Source organism: Manduca sexta, chromosome 20 (genome assembly GCF_014839805.1).
Source record: "Manduca sexta isolate Smith_Timp_Sample1 chromosome 20, JHU_Msex_v1.0, whole genome shotgun sequence".
NCBI classification, from domain to species: domain Eukaryota; kingdom Metazoa; phylum Arthropoda; class Insecta; order Lepidoptera; family Sphingidae; genus Manduca; species Manduca sexta.
Window position 1 is genome coordinate 14,539,601 of NC_051134.1, and position 24,181 is coordinate 14,563,781.

The following is a 24,181-nucleotide window of genomic DNA, read 5'->3' on the forward strand; positions in this document are numbered from 1 at the left end:
TTCCATCTTAAAAATTACTCAGTCCCACCTCGGAGTCAGGAGGTTGGCGGTGTGATACCCCCGTGCCTCGGAAAGCACGTAAAGCCGTTGGTCCTGCGCCTGAGCTCATGTCGGATTGCCGTCTCAACGAACTATGAGAGTGAAGGAACAGAGGGTGCACCTGTGTATTGCGCACACACTTGTGCACTATAATATCTCCTGCGTACCATTAATCCAATCCAATCCAATAGGGATTCATTCAGTGTAACTTCCTATTAGTGAAAATTTTTCAAATTCGATTTAGTAAGTCCCAACATAAGGGCGTTCAAACAAGTATTTATGTACATATTAGTACAATATATATAGATAATACTATTGCGCCCTGATTGTAATTTTTGAAGTGGCTCGATTGCTAGAATTAATTGATAAAAATACCCCACATGTAGACACCAACTTGCTGTTAGGATATAGTTCGGGATGTTAATAATACCACATTTATACTAATTAGATTTTTAATTATAGGAAAATAATGCAATAAAAATACTAATGTATAGAATATTTCTAAAGTAATAAATTTACCAACAACTCTCCAAATTTTCGTCAACATTTTAATGCAAAATACGTGGGAATGCTTTAAATAAATAGATTGATGGATAAAGCAATGAGAGTATAAGTTTCATTTCAAAACAATGCATTAAAACATCATAAAACTATACTGATTATAAAGATTTAAATTTACTGTCAAATGTTATTTACAATCTGTATTCAAAGTAAATGATTATTGCACATTCACCGCTTAAAAATAAATTGCATGAATTCATAACATTGGTGTAATGGTATCCAGCGTGGAACCAAGATGTTTGGTGCTGATCACACCTAACTACATCTCAATAAATTGTCTATAAACAGATCTTACACGCTCCTACTGATTACATTCTTTTAAATTCCTTCAGCGGTCGAATATATAGCTACATACGCGCGAATATACACGATAGATATTATATATTACACACTAGGATCACTGATCACACCATATCAAGTTCGCGCGTTTATATGTGAGGTAATATCACATTTTCGACTATACTATGATTTACATAAATTATTCTAACTACGTCACGCGCACTATATTTTTATTCACAAAATTAAACACTGTTGTCTTTAAAGAAATAGCTTATGAATGTAGTTACATAACAATTATTAAGGCTCCTCTCAGCAAAACGGCCCGCTAACCGTATTTTTAAAAGTTATAAAAATAAATATATTCGAAATTTAAATACTAAATTATAGAAAAAAAAATATTAAACATATTTTTCCAATGTGTAATTTTTCTTTAGTTGTTTAATTTTATTTTATGATATGGATATTGTTTCATTATGAAAATGCAACTAAAATTATTGATATTTGCAACCACAATTATATAGACAATTTAATATGAATGTTAGTATTTTTTTTAAAAAAAGGATCATTTTTTTTATGTAAGTATTCGTAAATCTGCATATTCCCGCTTGTAATTCGTAGACTGTAAATGTATGGAATGATTGCTCATGACCGTTTGCTCAGGAGAGGGTCTTAAAGTAAGACACTAAAATTGACGAAATGACATCCTCCATCCTATTCTGAAAAAAAAAAAACCTTTTTCTATTATGTCTATTGTTACTTAGTCTTTTCGGCAATTCTACTAATAGGAAAGAATTATTCTGGGTATTGGAATATAAGCCGATAGCAACATAATGAAATATATTTAATTGAATAAATCAATACCAATAGGAAAACTGATTAATTTGAAAATTGAAATTATTGTAACTAAACTGGTGATTATTATAATATATGTACAAGCAAATATGACTTAACACTTAAATACAAAAAAATAGCACTGATCCTGAATATAAATTGAAATCGAATTTTATAAAAAATCGCGGTGTCTGGTGGCCGAATACATTAGAGATGCGTGCACGGCGAAATATACATAAAAACAGCGAAAACTAACAGTCGACACAACACGACACGTCACGCAAAACGAACGCAAAAACGTGAACCCTAAACGCGTCGTGTGGTGGTCCTCAAAACTAACCTACCACGTTAACTACACACGAAACAGGGTCAGGCACATCGTGGCGTCAATGGCCCTACGCTACAAACAATATTTGACTTTATACATACATATATACCGCATTCAATTCACTTTCTATTTAAAAACAGTTGGTTACAATTTTAAAGTTGTCCAAAGTTTTCTGTAAATATTTTGGCGTACGTTTACTGACTAAATATTGTTAACAGCGTAGGGTGGGTAACGTTTACGTCGCTAACTAACGATTGTGCTACGATTACTAAATGCAGACTATTTGGTAACTTAACCTAACATTTCGTCACTGCTGAGATTTTCATAGTATACATTGCGTATACGCTAATATTGATACAATTTGGAAAATGAAAATTATAAATATGTCAATATGAAGAGCAACACGGAACATCGATACATAAAAAAATAATAATTAAAAACGAATAAGTTTATAAACTATATGTACTCACTAGTATAGTAAAACTGTCACATCTAAAACATTTAAATTCAACAACAACGGTGTCCTTAGCAATCATAATATTATTTACAAAAATTGTGTTCCGTTCTCACACAGAATTATAAAATTCAAGATTATCGATAAAACTCTGTCGGATATTGTCTTATTGATAGTTAAATCACACATAAGCCTATAAAGTGAAATTCATCGCACACCCTTGGCATCCGTCGTCAATAAAATTTCATTCACTTTGGTACATAAAACTAGTTTTTTTTCATAGCCTTTTTAAGCTAAAACCGAACCCCATCAAAATGACGATTCGCTGACAAAATTATATTATAACAAAAAGAAAAAAATCTATCGTAGGTAAAAATATTTCACATGAATAGGGCTGCCAACTCCAGAAACACGAGGCCTAATTTTTCGGATTTTATTATTTATTATGTATGAAAAAATAAATGTCACCCAAATGTTCGCTATGTCCCTTTTTTACCTAGCTTTCGTATTTAAGTGGTGGTAGCCCTACACATGCAGTAGTCCACACATTTGTTGCCTTTAATGTTTATATCGCTATGTTTCCTAGCATTATAGAAGTCGTAAAATTCGTGATTATGTTCCAGGTAATTGGTATTAGCTAGTTAGTTCATCCACTTCCTGCAGTTAGGTGCGCCGCACATACACATGATCTTGTGCGCGTCGTCTTCTATGTCAAACTTGTAATCGTACGCGAGCTGTAAATAAAAGTCGACATAAACACCCAGTTTAGAGGGAACCTGATTCTACTTTTAATATGTAAACGCAACATCTATAACTTGTGGAGTACCATTTCCGCTTCTAGGCGTCACTCATACAGCATCTCTGCCAGTCATAATTTCAAAATTTTACAATTATAAATTATCTCCATACAAACATTCATATGTCTGTTCCGATAATAATATTATTGGTAACATTCCGATATTTTCTGACTACGTGTTACCGCTGTAGTCGAATTATTATCTATTCTAACACGACTAATAAAGGATTAGAAGCAATATTATTAAAATTGAAGGGAAACATACATAGATGTCAAATGGGAACAAACCACCACGCTATAATTAGCGTGAGCGATGCGTCACAAAACAACTCATGCGCAGCTTCTGAATGTGCTGCAGACGCCAGCTTTCGGTAATCGACCTGTATATGGCATATTAGGCAGTACAAGTAGTACCTCCTCGCCGCGCGCGATGCGTCGCTTGGCGAAAATGATGATGCGCAGGTGGCGGTCCACCTCCACGGTCTCGGCCACGCAGTTGGGCTGGCACGAGTGGTTGATGTAGCGCGCGAGTCCGCCGCACAGCGTCGCGTCCACCACGCGCCTCTCGTCCAGGCGGAACATGTAGATGCCGCGGTTCTACCACACACGATGTTTCAATATTTAAGTTTTAGGCAAGAAAGAACTCAGAAGAATCTGGGCTCTGGGCGAGATATTTCTTGGCCAAAATTTAGATTTTAGTTCGGAAGCATCTAACGTGGGGTTTGAGGAACGTGTCTTGAGTAATATTAACGTTTAAATTATCTTTTTTTTTTCAAATAGAAAGACTTACCTTCGCTTCGTATTTCTTTTCGCGGATCTCTGAAAGCTCGGATCGAATAATTTCTCCAATATACTCTATCACCATGGTGTGTTTCTCTAGGTCTCGCGCGGCATACAACCCTAATCCTTGTATTTTAGATCTGAAAAAAAAACATAATATGGATTTTTTCAAAGCATTCTTGAAATTTCAATAAAATTATGGATTACAAACAAGATTCGATTCAATTATTGTCATAAAGATACTCAGTGATGATAGGGTAAATGTTTGTGTACATAATATTTATTTCTATATATTGAAGGATCAAGGTTGCCATTCTTTTACTTAGCTCTAGTATTTTTTTAAGATAATTTGGTGTTTCTGGCATTAGTACAAAATATTTGTTGATGTTAGTTTTGTTTGATATTTGTATTGTTGTGTATGTGTACCTGGCGAGGTAGACGTTATTGCGCCACTCGCTTTTCATCTTCTTGTACTGGCTGCTCTTGGTGTGCACGAACTGTTTGATGTAGGGACAGGGCGGGTCGCCGGGCGCGCTGGGCTGCGGCGCAGGCGCAGCGGGTGACGTCACGAGCGAGCGCGTCGCCCGCCGCCATGCGCCGCGCAGACGTGCCTCGCCTCGCGCGCAGCCCGACGGGTTCACCGCCAGCCCGCCCTCCAGCAGCGCCGACCGACCGAACTTGAACCGGTAGTCCGTCAGCGTCTCAATACCTGCACACATCGTGACGTGTCACACCTACCGTAACACTAACCTTATTCACTTGTTTCAAACATATCTTACCTGGCAGGCTTTCGAGCACGCGAACTACCGCAGGCTCCGTCAATCCGAACAGGTCTTCGCCGGTAACGTAGTTGGGCCATAATTTCAGTACTCCGTCTTCACCGCGACCTTCACGTAAAGCTGCAACTGCGTCTAATATCTATGAAAACATATTTGAGTTTTACTATTTTAATATAATAATTATATTTATTTTACAGCCCTCAAAACCTATATATATAGTCTTAATATGCGTTTTTTTTGTTTAATGACTAGCCAATATCAGAGAAATAAGTAATACGCATTAGTTTGTTCATTAGGATGTACGTACATGTGCCCAGGCGGCGCGCGGCGTGGGCGCGCTGGTCTCGAGCGCGGCTCGTCCTGCGCGCGCACGTGGAAGCGCGGCCGGCCCTCCTCCTCCGAGATCCAGCACAAGTAGCGGCTGCGGGCATTCGCTCGCGCCGCCGACCAGTAGAAACGCACCTGTACACGGTGAAAATATGTATTCCCACCTTACTATCGATTTCATTAAAAAATATTGACATTTATTACATATCCAATTCTATATTAGATATCTCTTTGTAATAATTCAGAACACAGTCAAGTCCCTTTTAAAAAAAAACACACAACACGAGAGATAATGTCGTTTTATATCGATTCATCGAGTCAAAATGTGTGACCTACGCGTTGGTCTCTCGAGCAATCAAACGACATACACCTGACATGTCGTGTTTGTTATGTCACATCCTAGGGGACGCTGTATAGTTAGAGCTTAATGACAATACCTATAATAAAAAGTAAAGTAAAAATAAATTCTAAACTTACGATTTTGTATCCAATGGGGTATATGTAATTGGGCGTATGGAAAGCGGCTAGCTGGTGCTGCAGCAGGTGTCCTGGACTCAGGAATATGAGCCCGCCCACGCGTATCAGGTGGTTGGTGTCCGAGTGTAGCATCACCGACGCCACCTGTCTCTGCTCATCGCGCGACACAAACACGCGACGCTGCACGCTCAGTGTTGTCAGCTCGTTGTCTTTCTCGTTCTGAACAAAGTTCAGCATTATTAACATTACAAATCAGATATTTTATTTTTGTAGTTTAAAATAGTGCAAATTTTTAGAAACAATTGATGACTTTACCTTAGGAGCGTGAGACGCGCAGAACGCCGACTTGTTCTTATAAAAGACGCAGTTGTCCTTGACGGCACAGCCGAGATGATAGACGCTGCCGCAGCGCACCTTGAAGCAGCGCACGGTGGCGCCGAGGCGGCGGCACACGGCGCACGTGGCGTTGGAGCCGGTCGCCAGCGCCGTCTCCACGTTCATCAAGGCGCCGCTCACAGTCTCGTACACGCCCTCCGACCACAGCGCGCAGTTCAGGTGCACCCAGCGGTCCACGTCACAGTTCAATAATCTAGAAACACCGTCTGCAACTCCATCTCCTTGCATACCGCAAAGTTCACATTTTCTCGTATCTTCGTTGGTGACGGGCATGATTGAGACTCCTGTTCGGAATACCAACTCCGTCAGCTCCCTGTCTGTGGGACGCTTGTACTTCACCGGTGGACCGATACAACCAGGCGACCAAGCTTTATACCTGATACCACGGAATTTTTCCTTTTCGGTGCTTTGATTGCTCTTTTCATCTTGTTCAACACTCTTCAAGTCTTCGTCTAAGGCGCTTACATCGTCACCCACTTCCTTCATCAGTTCATCGTTATCGAGCGAATCCATAAACGACAAGTCCATTTTCTCGTCTTTTATGTCTGGCTTGATGTCCAAGTCGTCTGTTTCCATGCTTTCTGTTGAAGCAGTGTCGAAGTCATCGCGGTCCTTCGACAAACTAGTCTCAACATCAGATTTGTCTTCTTTGACAGTAGTTTTTGTTTTTCCGTCCAGTATGATGTTCGTTGGCCGCCATGCAAACCTTTCGTAGCACTGAGTGCTACAAAAGTATAGTTCCGAATCGCTATCGCATAGTATTTCACCAGCGTTGCCTTTGTTGGCCGACAACAACGGGAACTCGGATGCTTTTGCTCTCACAACAGAATCTAATATCACGACATCACAGTGACGACAGAACTTTGCCGCACCGTTCAGAATGCTTTGGATATCGATCGGCGTACCCTCCTTACCGTCTTTGCCTTTAGACCGGTATAGCCCAAGCTTGTGAGAAGGTGGCGTGGCTGTCCTCTCAATTATCTGATAAGATGTCGGAGGTGGGATGTGTAAAATTCCAGCAAGTTCTTTAAGCACGCCCAGAATATCCTCGGCTGCACCAGAAGTTAATGTCAGAGTAACAGTGACATTCTCGTTACTTTCCGTGCTACCCGGCGAATCCACCATCTTAGTTTTATGAGGTGAATCCGTATCGAGACATTTGATTGCCTTTTGGTTATCTTCTTCTTCTTTGACTTGGTATAGTGATACTGGTTTCACTCTTATAGGAACTGGTGCGATGATGGGTATAATAGGTGACACTCTACCAGATGCTGAGTCACTATCCTCGTCCTCTTCATCATCATCAATAAGTTTAAGTCCCGGGAATCTATTAGGTGGGTCAATTTCTAAGCATTCAGGGCTGGAACAACTGACAATACTGTCAGGTGTATCAGTGTCTCTCTCTTTACAAATGAAATCAAGTTTCTTATCTTCTGGATCGTCATCAAACATGATCGGCTGGAATTCTTGATCGTAAAACCCTCTTTGTGTTGATGTAGGTGGTTTCTCCGGTAGCGGTTCCTCTTCTCCAAACGGTTTTGTGTTATAATAATCCGCAACATTCGGTATTCTTGCATTACCAAAATCTCCCACCAAGTCGCCTTTTAGAATATCATAATCCTTATTTTTAAGTTTCGTTAAATCTCCAGAGCCAAAAAGCGGACAAACTGCAAAATTGGTAGTTAACGCGGGCTCTTGGATCTGCATGGCAGGCAACAAACGTAATTGTGCCATCAAATTATCAATAAACGTGTCGTAGTCTTCTTCGTACCTCGATCCTTTACGTGGTCTTTTCTTAGCACTCGAAGCATTCAAACTGTTTTCGGCAGCAGCCTTCATATTCAACTGCATTTGTTTTCTTTTCTTTTGTTGGTATTCTCGCCGTTTGCGTTTTTTCGCTTCTGATGGCGTTTCAGGAGCGTTAGCTTCAGAAGACGGATCCATACTTCCACTCTCTGGAAACTCTTCTTTTAATGGTTGATCAAGTTTACCTTGATCTGATGCCGTTGAAACACCGGAAGTTGCTGATTGCTGTGAGCTCTCGTCTAATAACTCTTTCTTGACATCCATCGGTGTAAAAGGACGATGGACAGGACTCTGCTGTGGAGGCGCAATTTCTTTCTTAATAGCTTGTTGAATCTGCTGGTTTTCTATACTGGCAGTTTGGTATATATTTTGTACGGCCTTCATAGTAGGCGAACTTTCTGGAATGGGCGTGGTTTCCTCTTTAGTTAACATTTTCATTGGAGGCTTTCTCACATCCATTAAGGATTGTGTTGGCGTTTGTTGTAATAATGGTGATACAGTGGACATAGGAATTGACGACTGTACGGTCCGAGTGGCAAAAGGGGAGTTTACGGTCGTTATATGGCGGGGGGAATTTTTAGGTATTTCAACTTCTTGGGTTAAACCTATAGTCGGAGGTGGTATAGACGGCCGGGCCAGTTGGGCTTCCAATGACGGAATTGTACCGAGCGCCGGCGCGGTTCGTTGAATGGTGACCGTCCGTTGTGGAACGACAGTAGTAGCAGTAGTTGTTGTCTGCAAAAGTTGCTTTAATAACACGTTCTGCGATTCATCATTTCTTTGATTTGCATTATTATTTTGTTGCGCATTTTTGTTGGCAGAATCCGCGGCAGCCGCAGCCGCAGCCGCAGCCGCATTGGATTCTTCAGTTTCCATTGGTTCAGACTTTACCACAACAGCTTCGACGCTATGTCTTTTAGTAGGCTGTATGTGACCCACAATAACTTCACTTTTGGGCTCATCTGTTGACTTGGACCTCTTTAAAGGCGAAGTTAACTGCGTATGTAGTAACTTCGAAGAGGTGATAAAATTAATGGGGCCAGGGGTTGACTTAGCTTGCATTTGACTAATTCCAGGACTTACTATACTGTGAGTTCGCACCGTAACGTTTGGTGCTGGTTCTTTATTTCCCATCAAAGGTGTCCTAGATGTCATGACTAGGGCCGGTGGCTGACTTGTACTGATGCTCTGTTGATTGAACGGTAGGTTGCTTGTATTTATTTGCCTTGTAGGTTGAAGTAAAGTGTGACCTAATATACTAGTTGGTAACGGTTGATTTTTCGGGAAACCGCTTATACTAGTAGTTATAGTATTGCTGGTATGAATAATTGGAGGTGGAACAGAAGAATTGCCATGTATTTTTGACAAGGCTGGCATTTGAATAATTTGTGACGCAACCGACGTAGAAATTGAATCGTCCATCGACGTAAAAGGTTGATTATTGGAAATCAACGGTGATTGAGCGGGTGACTTCATTAACGTGTTTTGCATGCTAACGGGTGAATTTATTGGAGATACCGTGGGCGATTTTCTCATCTGTCCCATAGATGATAGAGTATTGACGCGCGAACCGACCATTTGTGCAGCACTCATAGGCATGTGATCAGGGCTCGGCATTGTCGTCATAGGCTTTTCAATTCTCTGAATGGGTGAAGGTCTCGGTGGTGCTACTTCAACTTTGGATGATGGCAAGAGATTTTCAAAATTAACTTGAGTTGGTGTAGTCGCATCGCTATTCTTTCTCGTAGCACTTTGTGATTCTACTTTCGATGCATTAGTATTTAAAGAAGACATAAATGTGCGAAGTTGTTGTGAAACATTCGCCATATTCGAAGTCAGCTCCGCAGGTTGAGATAACGGCGATAATTGTGGTACAGTCGCTGATTGTGGAACCAATCTGTCCATTTCGCGCTTCGAAAAACTGCCTTGCTCTTGAGGTTCCTTAGGCTCGGGTTTTGGAGGAGCACTTAAAGGAGGATTTTGAACGTTTGCAGATGCCGGTTTTGGATTGGGCTGTTTCATGTCAAAACCCTTATTGTCATCTGTTATATTCTCCAGTATACACAACATATCCTCGAAAGATTCAACATGTTTTTGGTTACCTTCTACCGTTTCAGGATGCTCTTGCATGGTGATATCATTTAGATACCGTTCTTGAGAAGGTGTCGGCGATGGGATAGATATTTGAACAGACTCCTGTGCCATGTCAGAAGTTATTTGCATATTGGAATCTATAACCATTTCTTTGGTTTGATTAGCAATTGCCTTTATGGTTTTTACGACGTTTTCTTCCGACTTATCTGGAGGAGGGTTTGGAGGGGGTGGATCGGTCAAACTTTTATTGTATGACAACAATAAGTCATTTTGAATACTATCCTCTGGTTTATCCTCATCATCCCCTTCCATTATATTATCAGGAATTTTCTCAGGTATTGGATCCGGACTCTTTATGTCAGCCTTTCCTAAGAGTAACGGTGTACGGTCCGTTAAACACAATGTATGCGGTAACTCGGTTTGTTGACTTATTTCCGATTCAATGTCGATATCTTTACTCGGTTCTTTAAATAAACTGCTCCCTCTTTGATCCATTTGTAGCGACTGAGAGCCCATTTGCGAGTTCATTACTAATTGTTGTGATGCAGAACTCATTGAATTCGACAAAGATTCTCTTTCTGAACTGCTATCCACAGCATTAGTGCTATCGGGTGATGCTGCATCATCTTGGAATATCTTTGCAGGTAGCGTGGCATCATGCGTCACTGACAGACTCGATAGTTTTGCATTAGAAAGCGACAATGCCATTGGTTTCTCAATTGTCTTTACTATTTTCTGTTTGACTTGATGCTGGGTCAAAATAGACACCGGTACCCTTGAAGGTCCTGCGGCAGCACTAGACGTAGCCAGCGTTATCACCGGGTTTACATTAGCAACCTTAGGGACATTAGATATCACACTTATCACAGAACTAATGGGTTTTGAAAAGGCAGGAGTGGATACGTTTATTGTCAATGGTGGGTTGATATTTATTGGCATTTTCTTTATTTGAGTTTTTGCACCAGCGCCACCGATTGGCACAGAAAGGTTTTTCAAAACGGGAACCGATATTGTTTGATTAGCGATCGAGACCGAAGCTACTGTCGCTTGAGAAACTTCATTTAAAATTTTTGTGTTTGAATGCGGCGACAAAACAGCTAAACGCGATAGCGCAGCGCTTGAAGATGGATTCACAATTTTGTATTGTTGTTGCTTGCCGGTAGATAGGCTGATTACGGCCACTGTTTTTGTAGTAGTTTCCGTTCGCGTCGAGGAACGGTCGGGTGTGGCTTCATCGTCCAACTCGTCTTCTGGTTTACCGCTGTCAATGAGCTCTTCAAAATCTTCTTCAGTTGCTATACGTTCTTCGGGGGACACTGCTCCCGGTTCAACTAGTACTATATCATCATCATCGAGGTGCTCAAGCTCTTCCTCATCATTATCATCATGACTCGCGGATGCATATTCTACATTATCCGATGCAAATAGAACATAATTTCTTGCATCCGACGTTTCAGGCATCGAATCCTCATCAGCTGTTGGGGCTGGTGTCTTGCCCGTGAAACGGGGTCGCGGCAAGAGTGCGACGTTTCAAGATGGATACCCAATGACAATATGAGTAAACATTTTGATTAATGATTTAAATATAACAACTAAAGAGATTATAAATAATACAAGATTGAGAAAAACTTGGAAACATAATTTTAAAATCGTCTTACCTTACTAATATGCGTAGTCCGTCTACTATCGTCGTCACGGTTGGGCCACACGGGCGCACCGCCGCGCAGACCCGGCTTGTAATAGCTAAACCCGCCAGGCGGTCCACCGCCGTAGAGACCTGGCTTAAAGTAACGATAACCGGGAGGTATGGGAGCAGCGTGATGCGAATGTAGACCTCCTCCGTGGTCAAGAGCTGGTGATGGGGACGCTGCGGGAGACGCAGAAGGCGTAGGCGTGCGGGCCACGTGAGGGGACCTCGAGATGGATGGCGACGCCGGTGCTCCGCCCATCGGACTGTATTGTTGTCTTTGAAGCATTTGTTGACGCTGCGAGAATAGATATGATTGTCACAACTATATTTTATGCTCATCCTAATATTTCAATAAAATATGTTAACTTACCGCCATTTCACTATTTGGATTCCCTGGGGAGGGCAATGGTTGTGGACTACCCAGAGGTGATGTCTGTTGTCTATTTCCGAAAGGTACGCCCACTCTCATACCTTAATGTAACAAAAAAAAAATTAAATTAAATCATATAGGTAAACAACATTATTGAATGTATTTGTAGCTAATTTACCTTGTTGGTGATGTGGGGGACGAGCAAACCGCGTAGGGAGCGGAGAACATCCCGGCGCTGGTCGAGGGAATCTCCCTCCAGCGAAATCAGACTACAAAATAATAAGAAAAAAAAAATCATAGATAACATAAAAAATTTAAGAGGATTTAGGTACTTCATTATGCGTATGTCTTCGTGTCTGTCTGCGTGCATACCCATAGTATTATAGGGGTTGTAAAAACATATAAACGCTCTTGAACAATACATACATTTTGTAACTGCGGTGAATGCGACGAAACTGGGCTTTGAATTTGCGATTGTTGGTAAATCTGAAAAAATAAAACGGTTCGTTATTAATCACATTAGCATTATCTATAAAATTACATAATGTTATCATACAAGTGAGACATGCCTGTGGGCTTCGACTGGGCGTCGGCAACTGTGGACTAGTTCTCTGCGCTTGCAACTGTTGCAAGTAATTTTGTGGCGACATCGACGACTGCATCGGCGATTGTTGCACATGCATGGGCGATTGTTGCGAATGCATCGGACTCTGCTGATGCATCGGCGAGTGTTGAGAAGACATCTGTTGCTGCGGATGTAGCGGCGACTGTTGGTGCATCGGCGATTGATGCGGGTGCATCGGCGACTGCTGTGGATGCATCGGTGATTGTTGGGGATGCATTGGCGATTGCTGCGGATGCATCGGCGATTGCTGGGGTAGATTTGTCTGCTGCACGTGCATCGGCGACTGTTGTGAGTGTAGTGGAGACTGTTGGGTATGGAGTGGCGACTGCGTCGACGGATGCAAAGGCGATTGTGATGTATGATGCAACGGAGACTGCTGCGAGTGCAGCGGAGACTGCATGGGAGACGTTAAATGATGTAACGGTGATTGTGGTGCTAAAGAATGTAGAGGCGACTGGGAATGTGGAGATTGTACGTGCAGTGGAGACATAGCAGGCCGCGTTCCCGTTGGCCGGGGCGTCTGACTGCCACTCGGCATTGGGTTCCTTACAAGTTGCTGTTGTCCGAATTGTACCATTCCACCAACTGACTGAGATCTCTCCTGTCCAGAAAGTTGCCTCACTAGCTGCTGTTGAGGTGCTCCCGCTTGCTCTATCACAAGAGTACGACCGCCTTGCAATAACCGTCCTTGTGTATTGAGTGGCGATGTGACCAGCCCTATTCTTTGCTGCGATAATTGATCTGTGCTGAGGACGGTCTGCTGAGTCCTTATGAGCGTCTGCTGCTGCTGTATGGCGCCCTGTAGGCCCAGCTGCATCGGACGATTGATAGTTGTTTGTTGTTGCAACTGCTGTGTTTGGCCAATGTTTTGGTTCGGAGTAAACACCGTTTGGTTCGTCGTAATTTGTTGTTGATTGATGTTTGTCTGTTGGGCTAACTGAGGATTCTGCTGACGATGCTTAGTTTCATATTCCTACAAATAATATTACAGTTTAATAACAATGTAGAAACAAAATTAATAAGAACCCAAAGTATTATCATGTAGCATAATCATAATAAATAAATCCGGCAGACTGTTATATCCAACCTGAATAAGCATGCTGTGTTGCCTGGCTTGTTTTCTGGCCGCTTCAAGGTGCTTTTGTAATGCTTGTTGCTCGGCGGATACTCGCTGTAGTTCCGCTGCGTCATTAGGCATCAATTCGTTGCCCGATTTTCGTAGTTGACGTTGTTTGCTATTCAGCGACTGAAAAACGAGAATCACATGTGTAGAAAGAAACGGGGGTAAGGAATCCGACGATCCGGGGGAGGACACCCGAGTTAGTCACACAAGAAGGTTTGTTTACACCTGGACCTGAAACTGTAAGCGACGTATTTTGGGCTGTAACGCCGGCACTACGCTCTACAAAGCTCACGAACACGAAAGCGCACTACTGCGGCTCACCTTGCGTATTTTGCGTAGCTTCTGGACTTCGACCTCGTAGTAGCGCTGCTGATCGGTGGCGAACGCGTTGTACTGCTTGAGCCACTGCTCGTAGACGCGGCGCGCGTGCAGGTCCTGCTCGCCGGCGGGCCGCTCGGGCGGCGCGGGCGGCTGCGGCGGCGCCACGCCCGCGTACAGCAGCACGGCGGGCGGCGCGGGCGCAGGCGCGGGAGCCGGGCGCGGGGGCGGCGCCGCGCCGGGGCCGCCCGCGCCGCCCGCGCCGCCGCCCGGGCCCCACTCCACCTCGCGCTCCTGCTCGCGCTTCTCCTGCTCCAGGAGCTCCTCGAGAAGCAACGGTTGCTCCTGGTTTATGTTCTGACGGTTAAATGTTTGCTAAAGACGCCGCTCGCACCGCGAGGACGTCGCCGCCACCGTTGACTTAGTCGCCAGTTGCGTTCGTACGTTCATTTACATAGAAACATTCTACTACTCTGTTTAAGTGCCTATGATTTTTTCTCTACATTATAAATTGATCTAACGAAGCTTTTGACATTTAACAGGCAATTTGGAAATAATACTTTTAACGTACAACCTGAACCACATCCGCATCACCTGTCTCATCTTGGACGTAAGCCGACTGATGTGTAAAAGATAAAAATATTACAAATTAATAAACAAGTTTTCAAACAGACAATAATAAATTGTACATGATCTATCAATCGACTTCACACATATTCAAATGATATGTAAGTTCTAAAACAAGAAAACACCGTTCCATAACTTTAACAGTAATATAGCAACAGCGTTATAGATAGTTAATCTAATAAAGTGCAATCTATTATGTTTTAAAATAAATAAAATAGTGTAACTACGACAGAGTGCCACATTATCTAAATACATTAATCAATCCATTATTGACGCAAAATAAAATGTAAATAATTCCTATTTAAAACATACCATACGAGAAACTGACGTTTGTATGCCCAAGGACTGGGTAGAATGGAAATGCAAGTGTACCCACGGTATAACGGGCTTATTTCGGTATCATAATGTGTTATGCGAATCTATCATCAGACACAACCGCCAATTCTAAGAAGTAAACACGATCTTTTGTACCGTAAAAAATGATTCGGATCGTTTTTAGCGCCTAACTAGTACGCTACGACTACTCATATCAAGTCGATGTTACGTCGAAAATTGATTGATGTTTAAATGACTCCCCATGAAAATTTACATAATTTGTGGAAGTATTCAGGTAAAATTTTAAAATAACATTTGAATTCATGGGAAATTAATTATTATATTTCATTTATTTCTCTAACCCATAACCAGATGTGAACAGTGATATTCCACCACCATGACGAATATAAAATAAAATTAAGCAAGATGAGACAGGATCGGGCGATACTTATTATTCCTAACAAATGAACGAGACTTATATTCAAGAACAATCTTGACAAAGCAAATCCTCGTACATTTAGCTGTATTTGTTCACGTAGCATTTCGATTCTAGACATCGATAAACATAGGGGTTAAAATGGCATAAAACACCATCTCAGCAACCTCAGAGATTCGCTTAATGCTGCATCGTAGCAAATATATTTTGTATTCTCAGTATTGGAGGCTACCGGATTTGCGTACAATATGATTATTGAATTAATTCACCTTTTATATTTATTATAAATTATAAATTATTTCAAAAATATGTAAACATACATAAATAGTTGGACAAATTCAAACAGAACAACGAAAATCTATTCTGCACACATAGAGATATACAAAGTTGTTTTGCAAAGAGTATCCTCTGATAAGAAGAAAATATATCATTTTATTTTAAAATGTAGCCATAACAATGTCGTATTAATTATAAATATTCCTGCCACCTTTTAGAAAAGCTATTTTGTTCTGCACCTTAATTAATTAACCTTAATTGCTCGATATATCATTTGTTTTGACAAGATTGTTCCGTTCATATTGCGACACTTACGTGATCACGTTTAGAAATTAGAACCTAGTCGAATTTAGTGCCAATTACTTTTATTATTAATTATTTTGATAGCACGTTAGTGTTTATGTGTTAGGAAGGATGCTGAAAAGGTACAAAGGTTAGTCAGTGCTCATGCGTGCGGCGAACAAGCAAAGTAATAAGCGTTAAACAGACACACAAAGGTGGTTAGCGGTGACAAGGCCCTCTAAAACGGTTTGTGCGGGACCTTCTCTAGAGAAGGAAGTATGGGAAGATTAAGTACAGGATAGGAATACGTCTGTGACAACTAAGTGACTCGAGAAACTATATAATATCCGAAACAAAAACTCGAAATTGTTTAAGTATTCGTTAAACAGTCCGGTATATGAAAACAAATAGTTATTCTAATTTGTGAACAATAATAATTGTTATCACATATAAATGAAATTACGGTAATTAAGAACAGATATTGAGTTGTCGACAATCGATAGACAGGGGTGAAGTCTAAGTGGTGTAGAGAGTCGGGGTGCGGGGATGAGGGCGGTGGGAGGGTGCGTCTGACCTGCAGCAGCAGCGGGCGGCGATGCAGCCAGTCCGCCCACGCGTCCGCCTCATAGGGCGCCTGCCCGCGCCAACAACCATCAATCACCGACATGCAAACAACACGCCTGTACTCCGCCGTCCACGTACCACCTACCGCTCGTCTCGCTCACCAGTTACATACCGATTGTACTCATGTTTTTAAATCGATTTTAATTATACCCACAAATTTCTAACGGTTTCTAAACATCGAATATAAATGGTATGAACTGGAGGCGACTATTCAAAAATACCCATGCAATATTAGTCCTTTGAAATTGTATGGAATGAGAACCAATTTTGATACCATATTGATTTTCAATTATGACCCAATTTTTAGCCAACAACATAGCGACAATATCGATATTTTACAAAATGATTTATCGATATCGACAATTCCAAGACATGAGGAGCAGAGTTGTACCGCCACCAATGCGTAGACATTAATATTGCTCTGGATATGTTTACGTTTGTCCAACTTTCACATTGTCTGCGATGCGATCAAATTAAAGCTTATGAACATCATAATTACTGGTTCACATTTAAACACGACTCGCGTGACATTACATTTAGTAGCTTAAATGGAATAAAAATGTGAACCCAAGCTTACAGCATACACTTAAAGCTGTTGAAATCATTTCAACATGTCGCAATGTCGAAATGAATTCAAAATAAAACATAGAAATAAAAAAAATACAATTGCATGCACGACAATGTATTAAAATCTTCAAAGACAACGTTACTAATGTATTATTTGATAATTAGTATGATTACTTTGTAAATATCATTCAATTTTGTAAGTTTAGCGTTTATTTGTTTTGACTAAAAAGGCAAATTGTTTTGATGCAAATCTTCAAGGCAACTTTTAGATGATGAATTAAGATTATGTATCGTTTTCAATATTATCATAAACGTTTCTAACGTTTAAATGAAAACTGATAAAATGTATTCGGATAATAATAATTCTAAACTGGGAATATATTGTTTTAGCGATAGTACATAAACCTAGTCAATTTACTCCTTTCATTACACTCATTTCGATTAAAATGTTTTTTTTTATTTGAATTATTCGACATTAGCAAATGTTAATAGAGAGTATTTGTCTTTGACGTGTAATGTATGCAGTGAAAGTTGCCTCGAAGGTGGTAGTAGTATAGTATGGAGGTGATGTGCTACCTGAGGGTAGGGCGGCGGCGGCGGCTGCGGCGCGCGCAGCGTGCCCGGGTACGGCGGCGGCGGCGGCGCGCGCGACCCCGCGCCGCCCGCGCCCGGCACACCTACCGTCGCTGTAACAACAATATCCTAAGTACACCTAGCATTCACATGCGCCGGAACAAATATAATCATACAGTATGTATGCAACCTCTATTGAGAAGGTTTGGCGTGTGTGTACAGACCGGTGTAGGGCAGGTGCTTGAGCGCGACGGTGCGGTCCTCGCGCACGACGCCCACGGCGCCGTCCGCGCCGACGAGGCGCGTGCCCGGCGCGATGCACCTCCCCGCGGCTAAAGCCGCGTTCACTTGCGCCGTCATCGCGTTCACAATGCTCTGCGTGTTCACGCCACCCTAATATAACAACCGGTTTTAGTAAAGGCAGATGACAACTTCTCAAAACATATTAAATACTTCTTTAGTGCCTAATAGTCGTCACAGGCGCATGTCTAGATCACAGGCACGTGACTTTAAATTTTCAACTTTCGTCACTCTCTATCGTCGATAAAAATTCAGCTCTTTTTAAATTCATTTTCAAGCAAAATGGACCCTAAAATTAAATGACTACCAATATACCTGCGTAAAATGCATTTGTTGTCCTCCCGAGTATTGTACTTGCGGGCGTGGCACTACTTGCTGGCTCATCACAGGTTGTCCTTGTTGACCGAACTGAGGTGGGCGCTGTACTATCGTTTGTTGCTACATAAAATAAACATAATTTTTAACGATGCGTAACTGACCCTAAACAAAAATGTTGAACAAAACTGCGTTTTCTGTGTATATGATTTTTAGGATATTTATTTATTATATATACATATATAACACAATAACAGTTACAGTACTAAAGCGATGTTATACAGACAATAATTATATGAATACTCTAAGCGACACTGGTATTAAGACATAATTTAAATGTTACGCCATTTTAAATACAATAGCTCAGTTAAGCACCTGCGGATGAATCAATCTTTGCTGTGCGTTCGCGAACATCGGTTGGAACGGAGGTCTCTGCGGTTTCTCCTCATTCTCGAGCTTCACTTCAGACTTGATAGCTTGCATTGCCGACTAATTATACAAACAAATATATCAGTAATAAAGTATTTGTAAATGAATTTTATTAACGGTCAAACTTTTTCAGTCGATGGATATAATATCGATAATTGACTTATTCCACGCAATACCTGCAACGCCATCTGTTGGTTCTGCGTGATGACTCTCTGCACGCCGTCGTTGAACATCTGCCCCATGCCGGGCGTCGGCGGCGGTTCCACCTTGATCTCTTGCGTGTCGGGCTTCGTGTCCTCAACTTCGGATTTCACCTCTGTCTTAGTCATATCAATGTTCTTGTCTGGTTTTTGACCATCCCTGAAAAATTATCTAATTGTTAACCATATACTTTTCAAAGAATACATTAAAAAAGTGATACAACCAGAATTGACTATTATCGTGCTTTTGAACACTTAGCTATCTTCATAATAAAATGTAACCATCGCTACATACACTGAAGTCCATTCCCGGTCAATTAGTCATTTTGTAGATAGAAAAATGTTACAACAGACTACATTTTACAATCTTCAATGGAAAATATAAATTTTGTTAAAGTTATTAAGTCTATTAAAACCGATAACATATCGACGAGATGTGAATAAGTAGAGCAACAGTTAAAAAAAAATAATGTAATGAAACACTTAGAAAAATTATAAATCATAATAATGATGAACGATAATCAAATTTCGCGGGAACCATTTGAGGATTAGTTAAAGTAGCGAACACAGTACGTACGAGTGATCACGCTTGACATTGTGATGTTTGTCCGGCATGTCATCCAGCTCGAGTCCGTCGAGGAGATGCCCAGCGTCGTTGAGGGCGGCCAGCTCCGGGTCCGCGTACTCCAGGATGTTGAACTGCTCGCCTATTTCAGCTGTCAACGACTCCAGCAACTCCTCGTCATCCTCGCCGCCCAGACCGCCGAGGATGTCGCCCACCTGATCCAACAGTATTTATTTCCAGTATTTAATCTACTCAAGCAATATTATTATCAGAGTCTAGGAAAGTAATTTGTTGGTTAAACATTAATACAATAAATTTAAAAGCTGTAATTTATAAATCACCTCTCCAATATTGCCAGGATCTTGCTCCAACTTGTCCATATCTCCCATGTCCATTTCATCATTGCCATGTTCTTGGTTAGGCTCTTGCTTAGGTTCATTGTTGGGAGCTGCAAGGAAATATGACATTTATCAACACCCGTAAACGTCTATAATGTTATAATTAAAATCTAAAAGATAAATGTAGCTAACTCGCATTCAAATAAACGTCGAATACGACGAATACCCATTTACTTGCAAGTTAGCACATTCTTTACTCCACATGAAAAACAAGTTGATTATGTCTTCAGGCAACTTGTAGAACGATAGTGGAGGTATATTAACATTTATTAGGACACATTTTGGACCTATTACGTATGTTTTGGAGAAATATGCTGTAAAGATTAATTATAACTTGTAAGTATTATAAGTATGTTAAAATTATCAGAAAGTGATATTTTAAAAAATGTTGAACAAAAATAAAACTTATATACGTTAAAATATCAAAGCAATCAATTACTTATCGATCTACCATTCGATTGTGATATAACAGATTGTTTCTGCTCCATAACACGTTGAGCAGCCGGGTTGTTCATATTCTGATGTTGCATTTGATTATTGTCGGCGGCCACTATTCTGTGTTGCATTATAACTGTAGACAATGTAAACATTTTAAAAGTAATCAAATATTATTAGATCTTTATTTCGTGTTTATACCCTATGTTTTGCAGAGGATATTTTTGGTCTATTTATTCCACTAATACAATATACTCGTATTGTCGATGGTCTTAGGTATCACAAAAAGCACATTAAACTGCTGCAGTTCATTTGTTTGAAAGATTACTAATGAACAACAGTATACAATTTAAATTTTACATACAATGAATATTTCTTTAACATGGATGGAAAAAAATGAAAGCGCTCACAGTGTTCGGGCCCACGGGGCGGCTGTGGTGCGCGCGGGCGCAGCGCTACCGGCAGCGGGTGGCGGAACGGCTGGCCCTCCGCCCCCTCCGCCTCGCCCGCACCGCCCGCGGCCGCCGCGCCGCCGGGCCCTGTGCCTGCGCCCGGCCCGTCCTCATTATTACTCTCTGTACACAATCGTTGGTTACCACAGACCCCGCAGATAGGTTTTTAAAACCCAGAAATTAAGTTGAACGTTTTAATAAAACGCAATGTCGTTTACCGAATACTAAACCTTACGAGTAGACACAACATGTCACACAGAATGAAACTCACGCGGTGGCCACATCTTCTCTGGGTGTCGCTGGAGCAGGTCTCGCAGCTGCCGGTTGATGTCATCACTGGTGCCGTAGTGCAGGGGAAGCGCTGCGCGGGGAAGGCGCTGCGGGGCGCCTCGGCGGGCGGCGGCGCTGCGGGCCCGGGGCCGGCGGGCGGCGGCGCGGCGGGCGAGGGCGCGGGGGGAGGCGCGGCGGCGGGGGACGAGCCCCCCTCCGCGCCGCGCAGGCGCTGCATCGCCGCTGCCGAGGGCACACCTAGAGTTACTTTACTACTCACTCATGGTTATTGACTTACTACAACATTACTAATGTAACATTACAGTATTGTAAATCATGATCGTATGAGTTTTTGATATAAGGTTTTAATAAAATATTATATACATGAAACCAATTTTCACATAAACCATAATTATTTATCACATTTAATATCATGAAACAAATTTTATTATTACCATAATATAAGTATGTAAATTATCAAATACGATACTTTAGCATTTAATGGATACAGTTTTTTAAAACCGACTACCAATATCTATCTATGCGTCTTTCCAAATATAGATGATACATAGAAAACCTAAAAGTCATCAATACGTTTTGACGTTAGGGATAGTTTTGGACGCAACAGCACAGGTAGAGTGGGCAAGGCACCTTGCATCCTCTGGTCGTGTATGATCTGCTGCTGCTGCTGCGTCTGCTGCTGGCGCTGCTGCTGCAGGTGCTTCCACTGGCGCTCCTGCTCGGCCTCGCGCGCGCTGCGCTGCTGGCCGCACGCGCGCTCCTGCTCCTGCACCACGCAACGCGCGCATTAGATCCACTGTACTGTTATATTAACATTCTACTTGTTTTAGTCATTCAATTGTACTTATCGATATCAATCAAGATACATTCCTATTATAGTAACTTTATCTGGAATTCTTTATTTTACTTCTATTTTTAGACAAAAAGTACATTACAATGACTAAATCAAGTGAGACATTTGTTTTAATGTTATAACATGCTTTTCTACGCAGGCAGTTTTATCTTGTACTATGGTACAAATATACAAATCGATTTAGAATATGACGTTATTTTATAATTTAAGTAATATAAACCTAATATTTTTATCTATTATATACAAACTAGTAATGTTCTATACGATAAACTAACATGAGTAGATATGATATTATAGCTTTCAAAATATGTATAAAATATGTAGTAAAGTATTGTCAAAACTACTTTTTATATAGACTATTCGTACGAATTAAATACTGACTTTGGACTTCTTGCATACATTTAAAATTACCCTTACCAAATTATAATAGCAACATGTACATATTCACTTCACACCATAACAAATATTTTAATGTGATTTATTGTTTCAAGTGTTATTACCTCCGTGAGAACCACGGACAAATAGCCACCATTTACCACCAATAAGGCCTCTGATCAGTTTCATCGACTATTAATGTGTCGTAACACAGAGAATAGCTATTTCAATTAAAGGGCCGTGCACAATATGCTTTTCTACAATCACTAGCGCTAAAAGAAAAAAAAATATTGCTTTGAATGACGAAACGCGCTTGGCGTTCGCCTTATGGTAGAAACACCATCCAACACCTTGAATTACAAAGAATTGTTAGGTTTTCCACTGCGCTCGCCATCCGAGACCTGAGATGTTAAGTATTATTATGTCCAGTAACTACTGGCTACAATATTCATTCAAACCGAAACACAACCGTGTCTACACGCTGCTGCTTAGGGGCAGCAATAGACATTGCAGTGGTACCTACCCAGAGGGACTCTCACATATGAGAGACCTACCACCAGTAAATATATGAGAATGACATTTGCTATCCATAAATCTATCGTCAAGATATGACATTGGCATACATATATCGTTTTTATTTAGTGTTAACTATTGTAGAAAAGCATCTTGTAAATAAAAAGCCTCTAACCTTCTTGAAAATAAAAAAACTACGGTCGAAGATTATTGATTCTATTTAAAAAAAATCCGCGTTTAATGTTTTGCACAAATAAAGTAATTGAAGGTATAGATTTGACAAATCGCTAGTTATCCTGCGAGTTTCGACGCCAACTAAAACATTACGCGTTACAGTAAGACTAAAAAAACGGAGGATTTGAGAGTGTCATTTTCTTTTGTTTTCACTCCTATCTCATAAAATTTATAAATTTCATTGATTATACTTTATACAACGAAAAGACGATATTTCGCTACATGTTTTGCTTTAAGAGCAATCTATATAAACTAATAAAATATAATTATGCTATAAATTCGGACTATGAGAATTCAACGTCCTAAAGTTTGTAAAACAACTAAACTACCTATATACAAATTATCTATATTATAATTAATCTTAGAAAATATACAATCCTATAGATATGTGATTATTTTAATTCAATATCCATGCCATTGTTTAAAATGAATTACATAAATCAATGACCATTAAGTTCCATACAATAAACACAGACTCCACAATAACACATAATTTTATTCTCTAAAACCACATTGATTTTTCCCATTACATAGTCCCTTAAAACCCTCCTTTGGTAAACTTAATGAAAATTAACTTATGATTTGATACTGTTACATCGTGTTAATATTTTTACTACGTTACATTATACAGATAATTATTAATTAAATATATAAACATAAAATGTTTCAATTCAATAAGATAAAATATGTGGAACTGTATCCAAAGATTGTTGGACACAAATACTCGATATTGTTTGTACATCGTTTTATTTAGTGACCAACTTTGTCACAGTTCACTACATATACTATGATTCGCTGTAAAATAAAATTTTCTCACATTATACGTATAAATACGATGCACACACAAAGCTATGACGTAATTGCAATCCTTATTTATACAACATATATCTGAAAGCTTTATACACAAGAGCGTAACAACGCAAATCAAACGTGAACTATGTCAAACTATAAGTATGTTAGAATTGTTAGCACACCACAACCAGCCACCGACTGCTTCCGATGTTAAGGCCAACACTACCAAGGCAAAGCGGAAATAAAATAAAAAAAA

General features: G+C 40.6%; 1 protein-coding gene across 1 annotated transcript in view; it reads right to left on the minus strand.

The window, feature by feature from the left end:
• Positions 1 to 573: 573 nt before the first annotated feature.
• Positions 574 to 24,181, minus strand: part of LOC115447612 (histone-lysine N-methyltransferase 2C) — a 39,658-nt gene continuing 16,050 nt past the window's right edge. Inside the window, 29 exon segments of the mRNA XM_037440799.1 lie at positions 574 to 3,226; positions 3,703 to 3,885; positions 4,079 to 4,208; positions 4,495 to 4,777; positions 4,848 to 4,986; positions 5,155 to 5,195; positions 5,198 to 5,309; positions 5,652 to 5,870; positions 5,967 to 11,438; positions 11,657 to 11,932; positions 12,008 to 12,108; positions 12,186 to 12,276; positions 12,434 to 12,493; positions 12,577 to 13,605; positions 13,720 to 13,878; positions 14,077 to 14,430; positions 16,584 to 16,643; positions 17,777 to 17,886; positions 17,998 to 18,166; positions 18,389 to 18,511; positions 18,764 to 18,877; positions 18,994 to 19,177; positions 19,595 to 19,797; positions 19,924 to 20,030; positions 20,432 to 20,551; positions 20,826 to 21,032; positions 21,139 to 21,219; positions 21,222 to 21,395; positions 21,789 to 21,924. Coding sequence (XP_037296696.1) covers positions 3,134 to 3,226; positions 3,703 to 3,885; positions 4,079 to 4,208; positions 4,495 to 4,777; positions 4,848 to 4,986; positions 5,155 to 5,195; positions 5,198 to 5,309; positions 5,652 to 5,870; positions 5,967 to 11,438; positions 11,657 to 11,932; positions 12,008 to 12,108; positions 12,186 to 12,276; positions 12,434 to 12,493; positions 12,577 to 13,605; positions 13,720 to 13,878; positions 14,077 to 14,430; positions 16,584 to 16,643; positions 17,777 to 17,886; positions 17,998 to 18,166; positions 18,389 to 18,511; positions 18,764 to 18,877; positions 18,994 to 19,177; positions 19,595 to 19,797; positions 19,924 to 20,030; positions 20,432 to 20,551; positions 20,826 to 21,032; positions 21,139 to 21,219; positions 21,222 to 21,395; positions 21,789 to 21,924 — 10,530 coding nt within the window. The 3' untranslated portion in view covers positions 574 to 3,133.